The sequence below is a fragment of the Panicum virgatum genome, chromosome 7K, assembly GCF_016808335.1.
Source record: "Panicum virgatum strain AP13 chromosome 7K, P.virgatum_v5, whole genome shotgun sequence".
Classification (NCBI taxonomy): domain Eukaryota; kingdom Viridiplantae; phylum Streptophyta; class Magnoliopsida; order Poales; family Poaceae; genus Panicum; species Panicum virgatum.
This window is the reverse complement of record NC_053142.1, coordinates 31,444,432-31,457,761: the sequence shown is the minus strand read 5'-3', so window position 1 is coordinate 31,457,761 and position 13,330 is coordinate 31,444,432. Positions and strand designations below refer to the sequence as shown.

The 13,330-nt window shown below is 47.5% G+C and overlaps 1 protein-coding gene across 1 annotated transcript; it reads left to right on the top strand.

Moving 5' to 3' along the window:
- Window positions 1-10,813: 10,813 nt before the first annotated feature.
- Window positions 10,814-12,809, top strand: LOC120640113 (aluminum-activated malate transporter 1-like). Its single transcript, XM_039915993.1, has 6 exons — window positions 10,814-11,126; window positions 11,213-11,353; window positions 11,492-11,764; window positions 11,939-12,051; window positions 12,170-12,319; window positions 12,432-12,809. Exons 1-6 carry the CDS (start codon window positions 10,814-10,816, stop codon window positions 12,789-12,791), a joined length of 1,350 nt encoding a protein of 449 aa, XP_039771927.1. The 3' UTR covers window positions 12,792-12,809.
- The last annotated feature ends 521 nt before the right edge of the window (window positions 12,810-13,330 follow it).

Sequence of the window (13,330 nt, the reverse complement as noted above, 5' to 3'; positions counted from 1 at the left end):
TTGATTTGTGATTTGTAACAATATTGAGCACCATAACGTGAATGGCGTGCGTGCAAAGCACAGACGTGCATGGAGGTGGATGCATGCAGCTGGATTAGTCATAATTAGGGGGTAACATGGTCTTTTGTACAATTCATTTAATGACGTTTAGTTTCTTTTAGTGTCTGGATCCAAACAGGAAGGGACTAAAGTTTTTAGTCCAAGAACTAAAATTAGTCCCGGGACTAAATGTTCCAAACAGGGCTATAGACAGTGGTCATGTAACACCCCGGTGTTAATTTTGTGCTTAATTTCTAATCATGATCCTAATTTGGTCATTAGCGTTAATTAAGCATGCATAGTAAACATCAACTTTAGTTGAGTTCAACCCCGTTTTTCTCCCTGATCCGAGTCTCAAATCAAGTTTTGCCCAAAACCAAAGTTGTAGATCTTCCCTTTTTCTACAACTTCTATTTTGGTCAAATTTCAAGTTTCAATATGAAAAATTGAGTTTTGGAATAAATTCACTGTAGAAGATATTTCTTAAGGTCACTGTTCACTGGACCCACCTGTCATCTCCTACTTCCCTCTCGAGCGCCACGACGCCAGTCGCACGAAGCTTCCCCGTGCTCCCAATCGACGAGCAGGTCGAGCCCAGCACGTCTCTCCCTTCTCACCTCCATCTCCCCTTGCTCAAGTGTTCGGCCTTCTCCATTCTTCCACCCGCACGTGCTCTGCTCTACTCGTCTGCGCTCATGCCAGACACCGTGCCGAGCTGCTCTGCCGCCCGCTCCGGCCATCCCCGGCCGCGCCCCTCTCCGATTCCTTGCGCCCAAGCCTTCCCCTCATCCTCCTCCACCTCTGCTGCACCTCCCCAAGCCCGGTCGAGCCCTACCTCAACCGGAATCGACACCCCCGCCCACCGGTCTCCATTAAAGTTTCGTCGAAACTCAGGCCGCCGCCGAACTCCATCCCTCGGCCACAGTTTCCACCAACCGACGGCTAGAATCGACTCCTCTCGACTCGCTGAAGCTCGTGCTCTCCACGTTCCATCGTGTTCCACGAGTTTCCATGCTCGTTCATGGCGCCGTCGCCGCCGCCATGCTCAGTCTTATCCTTTCCCCGATGCCTAGTTTTGCCTTTCCCCTTCATTCTTCCTCCTCGCTTCGATTTCAGCCCAGCAGACTCGCCCTATGTTCGATTCCGGCCATCCCCGGGCGCCGTTCCTCGATTCCACTCGCCGCCGCAAGCCGCCACCGCACGCCCCTGCGCTGCGCCACGGAGCGCCGCAGCAGTGCCTGGCCGCAGCGCTGCCGCCTCGCCACCAGACGGCCCCGCCTGCCTGCGCCTGCGCAGTGCTGCCGCTCGCCATGGCCGCTGCCTGCTCTGCACGCCGCGCCCCAACCTCCGGCCCTTCTCTGCCCTGGCCAAGACCCTGAATAGCTTCCTATCGACCTCCTGAAGATCACCGGTCCACCACCGATGAGCTCCCTCGCCGGAGCACCGCCGTGCACCGCCGCCATGGCCGCTGCCGCTGCGGACAGCACGCCTCCGGCCGCTTTCCGCCGTGCCAAGACCACCCCGAGATAGCCCGTGACCTCCTCTTGCTCCTCCCCCTCTTTCCCCTCGCCGCCGGCGAGCACAGTCGCCGGAATCGAGCTCCCTGTGCGCTCCTTTGTTCCAATTTCCAACCAGGGACCTCATGCGACAATAGGTAAAAGTGCAGGGGTCTTTCTGCGAAGTCTATGACTCCTATGAATAGTGTCGCGCTGGACCTTTTTTTAGCTGCAAACTTTAAAAATCCGTATGAAATAGTAGAAAAATGCTAAAAATGCAAAACCAATTTTGTTAGCTTCATCTTTTAATGCTCTTTATGATAAAACCATAAGATATGTTGTTTGACAACTTTGTCTGTGCTGTTTTATTTATGCTAGATAAATGCTTTGCTAGATTGTTAAATACCTAAATGGAGTTAGGAGCATGAGAAAAATATAAAACTAGTTGGGTTAGCTTTGTTTTGGCGTGAAGTACTTAGGGAAAATATTAAACCTACTGTTTGGTTAATGTTTCTGTGATGTATTGATTTAATCATGAGTAATGCTTGTTTTAGCTTGTTTATTTAATATCTACGGTTATGGAAGTCCAAAAATTATGAAATTTATGCAGTAGCTTACTCTTTGCATGGTTAGTTCAGTGTAAAAATTTTGTGCCCTGAAGCTTTGTGCATGTTTGTAAATCTATTTTTGTTTCGTTTGCCTTGCTAGGGCTAAATTAAATGCTTTCTGTTATCAATAAATGTTGGAAAATTTTTGTTGTTGTTATCAGTAGTTTGCCATGCAGTTAAATTTTTATTACTAAACTATGGCCGCAAGTTATGTTTTTGCATTTATTTAGTTCCCATCTATAACTTTCACTTTCCAAAAGTATTGCTAAGCAATTCTTTTCTGCATGGTTCAATACAGCAAGTTAGGTCATTTTTGGGTGAATCATGTTAACTTTTGTTGACTAGAAGGTTTGGCTAATTTCTGATTGGTGAATGCTTGCAATGGTTTAATTTTAAGTTAATTTGTATGGCATGCTTGATGTGCTTGGCATCTCTTATGAGATGCTTGAGTGATGGTTAAGTTAAATAGCTCTAGGTTCTTATGCTAGTGGGTTGTACTTTTATGAATGCTTTGTGTGTTGCACTTCCATACATTCATATATATATATATATATATATATATATATATATATATATATATATATATATATATATATATATATATATATATATATATATATATATATATATATATATATATATATATATATATATGAATTGTTGCATCTCATTTAAGTACGATAGTTGAACCATATGAAGGATGTGCTGTTGGAGCCGAACCCGAAGATGATGTTTGGTGGACATATCCAGAAGACGAATGGATGTATCCTGATGTGCATGATCGAAGGCAAATGCTCGCCAAGTGAGTATCATCTAACTAACACTGACTTAGTGTTACCCCAGGCAAGCCCCAGAGCATAACCCCTAATTTAAGTATTCAACGTTTATTTAAGTATTTGTGCATTTACGTTTCTAGGAGTTGATTGGAACCCTAGATGCATGATCCATAGGTTCCCTCAGTTACTCTACAAATATGTGTAGGTCGTTAGTAATGCCATGCTTAATTAAAATTCGGTAGAAGTCGAGTAATTTTCTATCACTCGCGAGATATAGACCCTGGTTACTTATTGCAAGGTTACTTGAGAATGAATCAATGAGGAAAGAAAATGGTAACCGGGCGGAGATGAGTTTGGTTTTGGGTATGAGATGGATGGAAAGTAAGCCTCCGCCTGTGTCGATTGAGGACCGTACTGTTGTTGGCAGTGTTGATCGAGGATTGAACAATACTAACAACATGCCAGAAGTAGGAGGTAGTCGAAATCGGTAAGCTAAATACCTGATTTGCAATAATTCTTTGAATCGCGACCTGCTACTCTAGGAGTGGAATGATGGCGAGTGTTGGATTGTATGTCGCCTTCGGGTTCTCCGGGAGTTTGCCGTGAGGGACCCTTCACCCGGGTTTTGGCAGGCGTGGTTCAGACGTCGGGGTGATGATGGCAACAGTTGACATGTGTGGTCCGGCGTGGCTGCACGTGTCGTGTGTGTTAGGTCCACCTTACAAGATTAAATCGGATCGATTCGCCGTGACGGTTATGAGAGTCTTTATCTCTTTGTCATATCGTAGTAAAGAAGTGGAACAAGAATGACAATATGATGAGATATGTTTATGATACCCTTGGAAAATATAATGTGATATACCATGCTTGCTCTAGATGTTTATGCAAACCTAGTTGATATTTGTATATTAAACTTGAGCTAATATATTGAAAGTAAGGATCCACTATTAGTCGCTCTCTTGCAAAATAAACTCCAGAGCCAAAAGCCTTGCATACTAGGAGTCGGCTAAGTATATACTATAGTCAGATAAGTCTTGCTGAGTATTAGTATACTCAGGGTTTGTTTTTATCTTGTTTTCTGGTGTAATTGCTGCTGGTTGGAGCTAACTAGGATTCACATCGGTGGGCTCGATGTGACATCCTCACGTCTTCGTAGTTATCGTTGTTTTCAAAGTAAACTTCTATTTCAATTCCGCTGCATGTTAAACTCTGATAATTTGTTTAACACTCATTTTGTAAAGCTTTGCTTCGTAATTTAAATTTGAGAATTTTTATCTGCTTGTAATCATATGTGCTCGTCTTCGTGCGAGACTTTCAGTGTTTTTCGATCCTTAACCCGACAGACGATCGGATTACACCGTTTGAAGTGCGTGGTAACTTGATTAAGCATTAAGATGATAGTGAGTGCACTTAAGTCGGTTTAATTTGGACGGTTCTGTTACATTATGTCTATCCAATTCAAACCTAGAAGGAGTATGAAAATAAAATCAAATTATTGATCCTCAAAATAGCTTTAATAAATCTTAATTTTTGTCAATTTTTTTTATGAAAGCCGATTAAAAAAGTGTAACCTTAAATATATTTACACATAACCACACAAATAATAAATATAACACATTAGAGATGGTAATATGTAAGTGACATGTAAGTAAAAACAGAGAGTACTTCACTCCGCCATGACCCGCTGGTAACCTTTTGTAGAAAAGAAACTTAAGAATAGTTCATGGGCTGAATTTATTAAGTTGGTGCTAGATTTTTTGTTGGGAAAGACCATCCTGTGCAGTTAGTCCGGCAGATGCTTTCCATCCACCAAGCAGAGACTGGTGCTGTGACCGATCACATCGAGAAATTTGCTGAACTACTTGATCAGTTGGTTGTGAACTGATCTTAGATCAGTTGGTTAGGTTCTTTGTGGTGGAACCTACTCACTCAGGTTCAAGTCTTCGACTTGGCACGGGTGCTCGCATTTTTTTGAATTTATTTTAGGATTTTCCGGCATTATGCATTAAGTGGTAAGCGACGTTTTCATCGACAACGGGGCGCCAATGGTGACTTCGGGAATCTCCAGATGTGCCGGTCCAGTCCTTCGGAGATGCTCATAGGGGTAGGGTTTGCGTACGTATATTCATAGAGATGAGTGTGCGTGTGTGTTGTGAACGTCTGCGTTGTACTGTACTAAAAAAACTTGATCAGTTGACATCTTATGTTAGTCAACCTGATCCTGTCTACTTCCCATGAGGTTTATCGATGGTCTTAGGGATGACTTCAGAGCTTCTGTGCTTATTCAGTGACGCCCCGTCTAGGGATGAAAACGGATCGGATACGGACGGATATCACTGATATCATATTTATTTTTATATTTGTGTTCGAATACGGAGTCGGATACGGATAGTATTAGTTTTTGTCGGATAAAATCGTAATAAATATCAACATCATAAAAATATAACTTTTGATCATTTGGATACGAATCGGTTACGAATATTGAATACTCAGAATCAGATACAGATAAAAATCCTTTTAGACCCGATCAAATTCGAATACAGACATCAACCTGGCATCAGACTACCGGTACCAGTGGCACTCGCGCCGGCTCGGTCAGGCTAGGCTCCGGCAGCCGATGCCGGTGGTGCCGCCTTGGTCCGTGGTTCCGGTGTCGGAATGCCTAAAAGTCTGTAAGAAAATTCTCCGGGCGACACCGCGCCCAGGATGCTAACACGTGGCCGTCGATCAATACCATCGGGAGATTGCGATTCCACGGGAGTTTGGCACCGTTCGAGCCTATTAAAAGCTAAAGAAATGAATGAATACAAACCTAGAAGCGTTTAATTTCTGGGCGGAAGCCTTATAGTAGGCTTGAAATTGAGGAGTCGATAAAGTCGCAAGGAAACACTATTCTCCCTGTAAAAAGAAAAGCGGCATGCAGAGTTTAGAACTTTATTAAACAACTTGTTTGGCATGGGCATAGCTCAAGGTCAACAAGGTGCTTCAGCTCCTACATGTGGTGCCATTTTGTAGCACAATGTTGGCTTCACCGACTCCCCCTCTGCAGTTAGTCAGAGATCCCCCCCCCCCCCCCCAATTTGCAAAGTTGCTCCTTGATACAGTATCCTATAATGGGCAGGGTGATGTCGGACAATGACTCGTACTGTCGTACGGTCTCATGATACTTCAAGATATAGATGGCCAAACGGCCGTGCGAGATGGGCCGCATAAAAAATGACACTAAAAAATACGACACGAACACGACCCGACATGGTGAATTTAGTGCCAGTGCCAGCACGGCACGACTGTAGTGTAGTTTGTGGGCCGAAGCCTCAGCATGCAGTGCCACTAATATAATGGCACGATTGGGCCCATCAACAAAACCCACATATACTCTCTCTCTCCCTCCACCTCCCTCAAACCCTAATCCCCATCAATCCCTCCCACCTCTCTCTCTCCACCTCCCTCAAACCCTAATCCCCATCAATCCCTCCCACCTCTCTCTCCACCTCCCTCAAACCCTAATCCCCATCAATCTCTCCCACCTCCTAGCCGCCGCCACCCTCTTTTCTCCCTCCCACCATCGCAACTCTCAAGCACCTCACTGCCCACGCGACTGTACCACACGAGATAAGCGCCGCTGCCACGCCTCCCTGGAGCCGTCCATGCCAAGCCATGGCCTCCCAGCGCCGTCCACGGCCTCCAGGGAGTTGGCAGCGCCACCACCACGGCCTCCACGATGCTATCCAGGCCGCCGCCATACGCTCCGCCACCATTCGTGCCACTGTGGCCCCACGTCCGGCGTGTCCTTGGCCACCCCCTCCCCGCGCCCTCACCGTCTGTGCTTGCTTCCTCCTCTCCACCCCTATCTCCTTCACGCTGCCACCACCGTCGAATGTCGTGCTCGGGTCGGCACGAACATGGTGGGTTACTCATGCTGATGGGCGTACCAGCCTTTACTTGATCGCTCGCCAGGTTCGCGACCAAGGCAGGCACCACACCACGAAGCTCACAAGTCACATGCGTACGTGGCTACCCAGCCTAGCGAATATACTGAGTTCGTGGCTGAACGGACTTCTAAAACTATCCACCACATATGTAAGCTAAGAGTACCACATTATGACCACAAGTTCCTGCCGGCGGACACCTCGCTGATCGAGTTTTCCCTTTTTGTTGCGAACGTGCTAGCGCCCCGACATGCGATGGGAGACACTCCCATCGGACGGCGGCCCAGCAACAACACCAATTTGCAACATGAATTGATAATATTTGTAACATCAAAATTATTCTAAACTAGCTCATACTGTCAAAACCGATTTTAAAGAAAATTCCCACCGCAACATCGGAAAAATATTTCATGCAACACTGATCAAAATAATCTGAAGTTACTTAAAAGGTCATAATGGCAGATAAAATATCTCATCGAACATTCATAATTCAAAGATGCGACATCTCCCTACTACAAAATTCCATTAACCGATGCGCTTTAAAATTGCCTCGGAGGCGGGCATATTAAAAAACCACCTCGGTTAATACTTTTGATTAACTGAGGCGGTCATTTTTTATTAACCGAAGCGGTTACAACAACCGTCTCGTAAAATATATTAACTGAGGCGGTCCTTGTTACTCAACCGCCTCGGTAAATCAAATCCAGCCCACTAGCCATAAAGCCCAGTAGAGAACACACTGCTATATAACTGTTCAACCCTACCTCTATCCTCTCCCGTGACTTATCCTCTCCTCCACATAAAGCGTTGCTTCCATCTCTCTCTCTCTCCCCCCCTGAGCCCTTCTTCTCCCTTGCCCCTCCCTCTCTCCCTGAGCCCTCCCTCTCCCTCTCCCTCGCCCCTCTATCTCCCGGCGGCGGCGGCCAAGGCGTGAAGGCGCGCGGGCTCCCTGCGGCGGCGGCGGCCAAGGTGCGGGGCGCCGCCCTGCGGCGGCGCGGAGCGGTGCGGGGGCGCGCCGCCCCTGCAGCGGCGCGGCGTGCGGGGATGCGCAGCCCCCTGCCTCCTCCCCGCCTTCGAAAAGGCCGTCGGCTGCGGGCCCCCTCCTCCCTCCCCGCTGCTCCTCGCCGGCGGCCGGGGCCATGTCGAGTGGCAGGCGGACCCCGGTGGTGGAAGGAGGGGCACGGCGTGACGGTGCGAGGGGGCGGACCCCGGCGGCTACGTGCGGCGGTGACTCGGAGCCCACCGGATCAGGCGGCTCCGCGTGGCGACCGGCGGCCGGGGAGCCCAGATCTCAGTGCGCGCGGGCCCAGGCGCTCGCCGAATCTGCTGCGGGGCTGGCGGATCCGTTGAGGAGCGGGGCGGGGGGCGGCAAACGTGGCAGCAGGGCGGCTGCAGGCACGGCGGCGGCCGCCCGGATCCGGTGGCGGCGCACCGATGGGCTCGGCGGGCCCGAGATGGGCTTGGCGGGCATCACTCTTTTTTATTTTTTTTATTTGTTTAACCGAGGTGGGCCTGTCTAACTGTCTCTGAAAATGCCTCTATTAACTGCAGCGATAGCTCCGAGGCGGTTGGGCTGCCCGCCTCGGAAAAGCCTTTTTGACCGCCTCGAAAAAGCCTTTTTGTAGTAGTGTCTGCAAACAACATATGCAACATCACTAGAGGGAAAAAAATGTTTGAATCAAATCACCCTTGAAACATCTCAAACAATCTTTTGTAACATGAAAAATCATCAATTGCAAGCTTGCAACATTTGAAATGACCCAAATCAAACATCCCAAATCTTGTATTGCAACACGAAGAAACAACAAATGCATCATCATAAATCAATTGATGAAACATCAAAATAATCCCCAGCCTGTGCTTGTGCTTCATCAGCCTGGAGAGCAGCACGCAGCAGTTCTTGAACACGGGAGCTTAGAGCCTTTGCCGTGTCTCTGTCGAGATGTGCGGCTGTAGGGCTCCCCTGCCTTCTAGGACTTGTGCTTGGACTCCTGCAACCACAGGGGAGAGCGGTGTGGAGGGGTCGGTGGCGGAGAGAAGGTGCCGCTGGGGAGGAGCAGACTGTTGCTGTGGTCGTCGAAGCAGCAGGAGATACTGGGGACTTGGATCTGGCATGGGATTTGCGGGAGTAGGGTTTGTCGGACAATGAGGACGGCCCGGAGGCCAGTCTTGGGGGTCAACGACTCCGGCGTATTTCAGATCGAAGGTGTGATTTGGGGATTTGGACGGAGGAGGCGAAACGGGGAGGGGTTCGGTGAGGAGGTTGGTGGTGGTGGGGGCAGGGTTGGCATCTACTGCTGATGTTCGGTGAGGCGTCCCATATTTTGCTCCCATCGGACGTCTTGTTACTAGCATTTCCGTTTTGTTGGGTCAAGTTGCAGAGGTTTCGGTTTCCCCGTACATTGCATTGTTGTTATGCTTGTCAGTGCGGTGACGAGCGGGACGGCTAAGCCTCTGAATTCTTGATGTGAAGTGAAACTAACCGTTCATCATCTATCCATGGTCGTCATGACCAGTTCACGTTGAAAACAGATCGAGGGATGATCGTGGCGTACGTCGATAGTACCCTGCTCCGGCCATAATTAAGTCAACTCAAATGCAGTGTTATCACCTGCCCACCTCTAACTTCTTGAGCTCCAACAAATATGGTACATATCAAGCGGAGGTTCAGCAAATATCGTACTGAACGTTGATTTTTATTCCTCATGTTTTGCTTGTGTTCGTGACCGACATGTTTGTACGAACTTGTTATTGATTGCTTTTTTTTAGATAATGGATTAATCCGGCCTCTACATCCATAAGATGGATATACGCAGCCAATGGTTACAAGAGTTCTTAGACTTTAAATCTCAAAATGATAGATTTCGCAAGTACAAGAAACAAAACTTCAAAACAAAGAAAAAAAGATAGAAGTTTAAGCTTTAAACTTCTCCTTCATTTAGGCTTCAATCTTGTAGTGTCTTATGTAGAAGAAATCTATCACCAGGGTTCACAATTTCTGCCGGAATTTCACGCAATACCAGGAATTTCGGTTTTATCAGTGGGGTTCGAAAAAAGATTTATTACCAGCCAAAATTGATTTTTTCAATATTTTTAAAAAAATAAAAATTCTAAAATTCCATAATTTTCGTGTTTATTGGTGTGGTCAGAATTTTTTTCTACCAAAATTAAAAATCCTATCCATCACATCTCTCGTCAGCTTAGAAACTTGATGTCTAGATCTCTCGTCAAATCGGAAAACCACCGTCTAGTGTAAGAATGCAGGAGATCTCGACGTCGCCTCCAAGGGAGTGGCACTAAATGGTATCACCGATGTCAACGCCAGCATAATACTAGCTGATTCCCACGTACAGTTTCCCCTAGCAGCCGGCTGTAATATTGATTGCTACGTTGGTTCGTCCAGCCTCTAGAAAAATTCTGGGTCCGCCACTAATACGGATCAATGACCCAAGTTGCCAAGCCGGTCGGATTGGCTATTTTTCACAAAACAACTCGTGTATCAATTTTTTTTCCAAGATGCTCTCATCATCTCGATTACATCAAAGTACAAATCACGTACCTAGCTATATGACATTTTGTTCTGTTAATTACCACCTGATGGATGTCGATATCGCTTGACATGTGCATGGACTACAGTACTACCATGTTGTTCACCTTATAAAAAGAATATTTTACTAGATCGTACTGGTTTGTCCCTTCATGAAGACTTTCCTAACAAAAAGTACCAAGCCCTATTTGCTCTTTACAATTCTATAATATAACCAGCGTCATGCCGTTGAATCTTGGCCCTTGGCTACAGATGGATTACAGCATCGAAAGCACATGCGTTTGTGGGAGCGTAGAAAAAAAAACGAGTCCGTTTATTATATATAAGTCCTCATGCGCCACCCATTCCCCATACGAGTGTGTTCCCCTAGAGCCCACAGCTTTGCGACCTGTACGTGTAACTCTGTAAGTGAGCTGCGATGGAGCCTCCTCAGGGGGCCGAGCGCAACAATGGCGGCGTCGCCGAGGGCGGCAACGGCGGCTTCCTGGCAAGCTGCCGGGAGCTGCTCCGGCCGGCGCTGGACAAGGTCCGGCGCGCGCTCGTCGCGTTCGGGGCGAAGCTGGCCAAGACCGCCCGGGACGACCCGCGGCGGGTGGCGCACTCGCTCAAGGTCGGGCTGGCGCTCACCCTGGTGTCCGTGTTCTACTACGTCACGCCGCTGTTCAACGGCTGGGGGGACTCCACCATCTGGGCCGTCATCACCGTCGTCTTCGTCATGGAGTTCACCGTTGGTAGGTCATGGACGGGCAGCAGTTCATCTCTTGCCGGAACTACTTGGACACGTTCGTTCTGAAGACCTAACTTAATTATGCAACAGGCGCCACGCTGAGTAAAGGCCTGAACAGAGCTCTCGCGACGCTGGTGGGCGGTTCCCTCGCCGTCGGAGCTCATCTGGTGGCACAGCTCGGCGGCGAGAAGGGAGAGCCCATACTGCTCGCCGTGTTCATCTTCATAGCAGGTACAGTGTATATAAAGCACACGTCAATGGAATGGCGGCTCGTCATCAGTTCAGATCTGTCGTGTCACGTACTGGTGCGTTTACGGTTTACGCCGCATGTCGTCACCTTGGTCCATGGTGGTGGTTCGCGATCTGTAGCGTCGGCGGCGACGTTCTCGCGGTTCATCCCGGAGGTGAAGGCGAGGTACGACTACGGCGTACTCATCTTCATACTGACCTTCGCGATGGTGGCCGTGTCGAGCTACCGCGTCGAGGACCTCATCGAGTTCGCGCACGAGCGCGTCACCACCATCGCCGTCGGCGTCGCCACCTGCCTCTTCACCACTGTCTTCGTCTTCCCGGTCTGGGCCGGCGAGGACCTCCACAACCTCGCCGCCGGCAACCTCGACAAACTGGCGGAGTTCCTTGAAGGTACAGAGCAACTATACCAATGAGCATTTGGCTGCAGTGTCTTCAACATTTTCACTGATAAGTTTTGCATACTAGAAATCGGTAATCTTCTGGTGACTGGTGGCCACGATTCAGTGAGAAAATACTTTACAGATTCCCAGGGTATATGGGACTAAAAGTTTCTCATATGTGCAGGAATGGAATCTGAATGCTTTGGAGAGACCTCTTCATGCGAAAACTTAGAAGGCAAAGCCTTTCTTCATGTGTACAAGAGCGTCCTCAATTCGAAGGTCAGGGAGGACTCTTTGGTAAGCTCACCTCAGTTCGGCCTGATTGCCAATTTCTTTTCCTTTTTGTTGAGTATACTGTCAAACAAAAAACACACATAAATCCGGTCATATATGTATTATTATCCCAATACTGCAGAGCACTTTTGCCAGGTGGGAGCCTATTCACGGCAAATTCGGCTTCCGCCACCCATGGAAGCAATACCAAGAACTCGGCACTCTTTGTCGCCAATGTGCTTCTTCAATGGAGGCTCTTGCTTCCTGTGTCATCATCCTAAAAGGGTCCCAGGTAATCGCAAAAAATTCCAAACCCATGTCGTAGTAGCTAGGTTTGTTCTAAATCAAACTTAGCTAACTTTGACCAAATTGACTAATAGTATCACTGCTTTTTTGGGTTTCAGTATCCTGAAGCCAATCCAGAGCTATGCCTGAGAACTGGAGCCGCATGCGCTGCAATGAGCTCGCACTCTGCAAGGGTGCTCAGGGGGCTCTCGTTGACAGTTCGGACGATGACTGCGCCATCTCCAGCCAACGGCGACATGTCTGCAGCCACCAAAGCCGCAAGTGACTTCGGAACCGAGTTCTCCGAGGATGGTGCCCTGTTGCAAGCGATGCATGTGGCAGTCGTTGCATCTCTTCTCTCCGACATCGTTGCTCAGATCGAGAGGATCACGGAATCCACGAACGATTTAGCACGGCTTGCCTGCTTCAAGAAGCCTGAAAGAAGCCCAAGTGCTGTGGTTATCAACATAGAGGATTGATAGACATGGGCACGATCTTCTTCTGGACTTGGAAAGGAGGCCGTGAGCCCGTGACCATATTCTAGGCATCACAACTGTCAGCACAAGGTCTATCAGCCTTTTATTTTCTTTTTGGCGAAAGGCCAAAAAGAATATAGAAGCAGGCCCATGGTCAGCGACTGTTCGAGTATGTGCCTTTTTTATATATATTCTCTCCAAAATACATAGTAAATATGATTTCCTATTGAAGTATGTAATCTTCAGTTATTAATCGAAGTTGTACCCAGAGCATGAGGGTTGTTTCGACTGTCTAAATTTCTCGTGCATATGTTAAATTGGGTGTAAAAAATACAGATTACGTTGAAGAGTAGATTCGGATGCAATTGGAACAACAATACTGGGTGGAAAATGGAGACATATATATGTGCTAAGAAATTATCTGATTTGACTGACAAATAAAGAGTAATATGGGTATATCCGAACTTGTTTCAAATATGGATAATATATGCATCAGAATATACAAAATATTTTTCTAAAATATAAGTGTGATTAAAATAAAG

Excerpts from the sequence above, each read along its gene's own strand:
- LOC120640113 (XM_039915993.1), top strand. The coding sequence starts at position 10,814 with ATGGAGCCTCCTCAGGGGGCCGAGCGCAACAATGGCGGCGTCGCCGAG. Across the intron at positions 11,354-11,491 it reads CGTGTTCATCTTCATAGCAG|CGTCGGCGGCGACGTTCTCG; the intron begins GTACAGTGTATA and ends CGCGATCTGTAG. Across the intron at positions 11,765-11,938 it reads ACTGGCGGAGTTCCTTGAAG|GAATGGAATCTGAATGCTTT; the intron begins GTACAGAGCAAC and ends TCATATGTGCAG.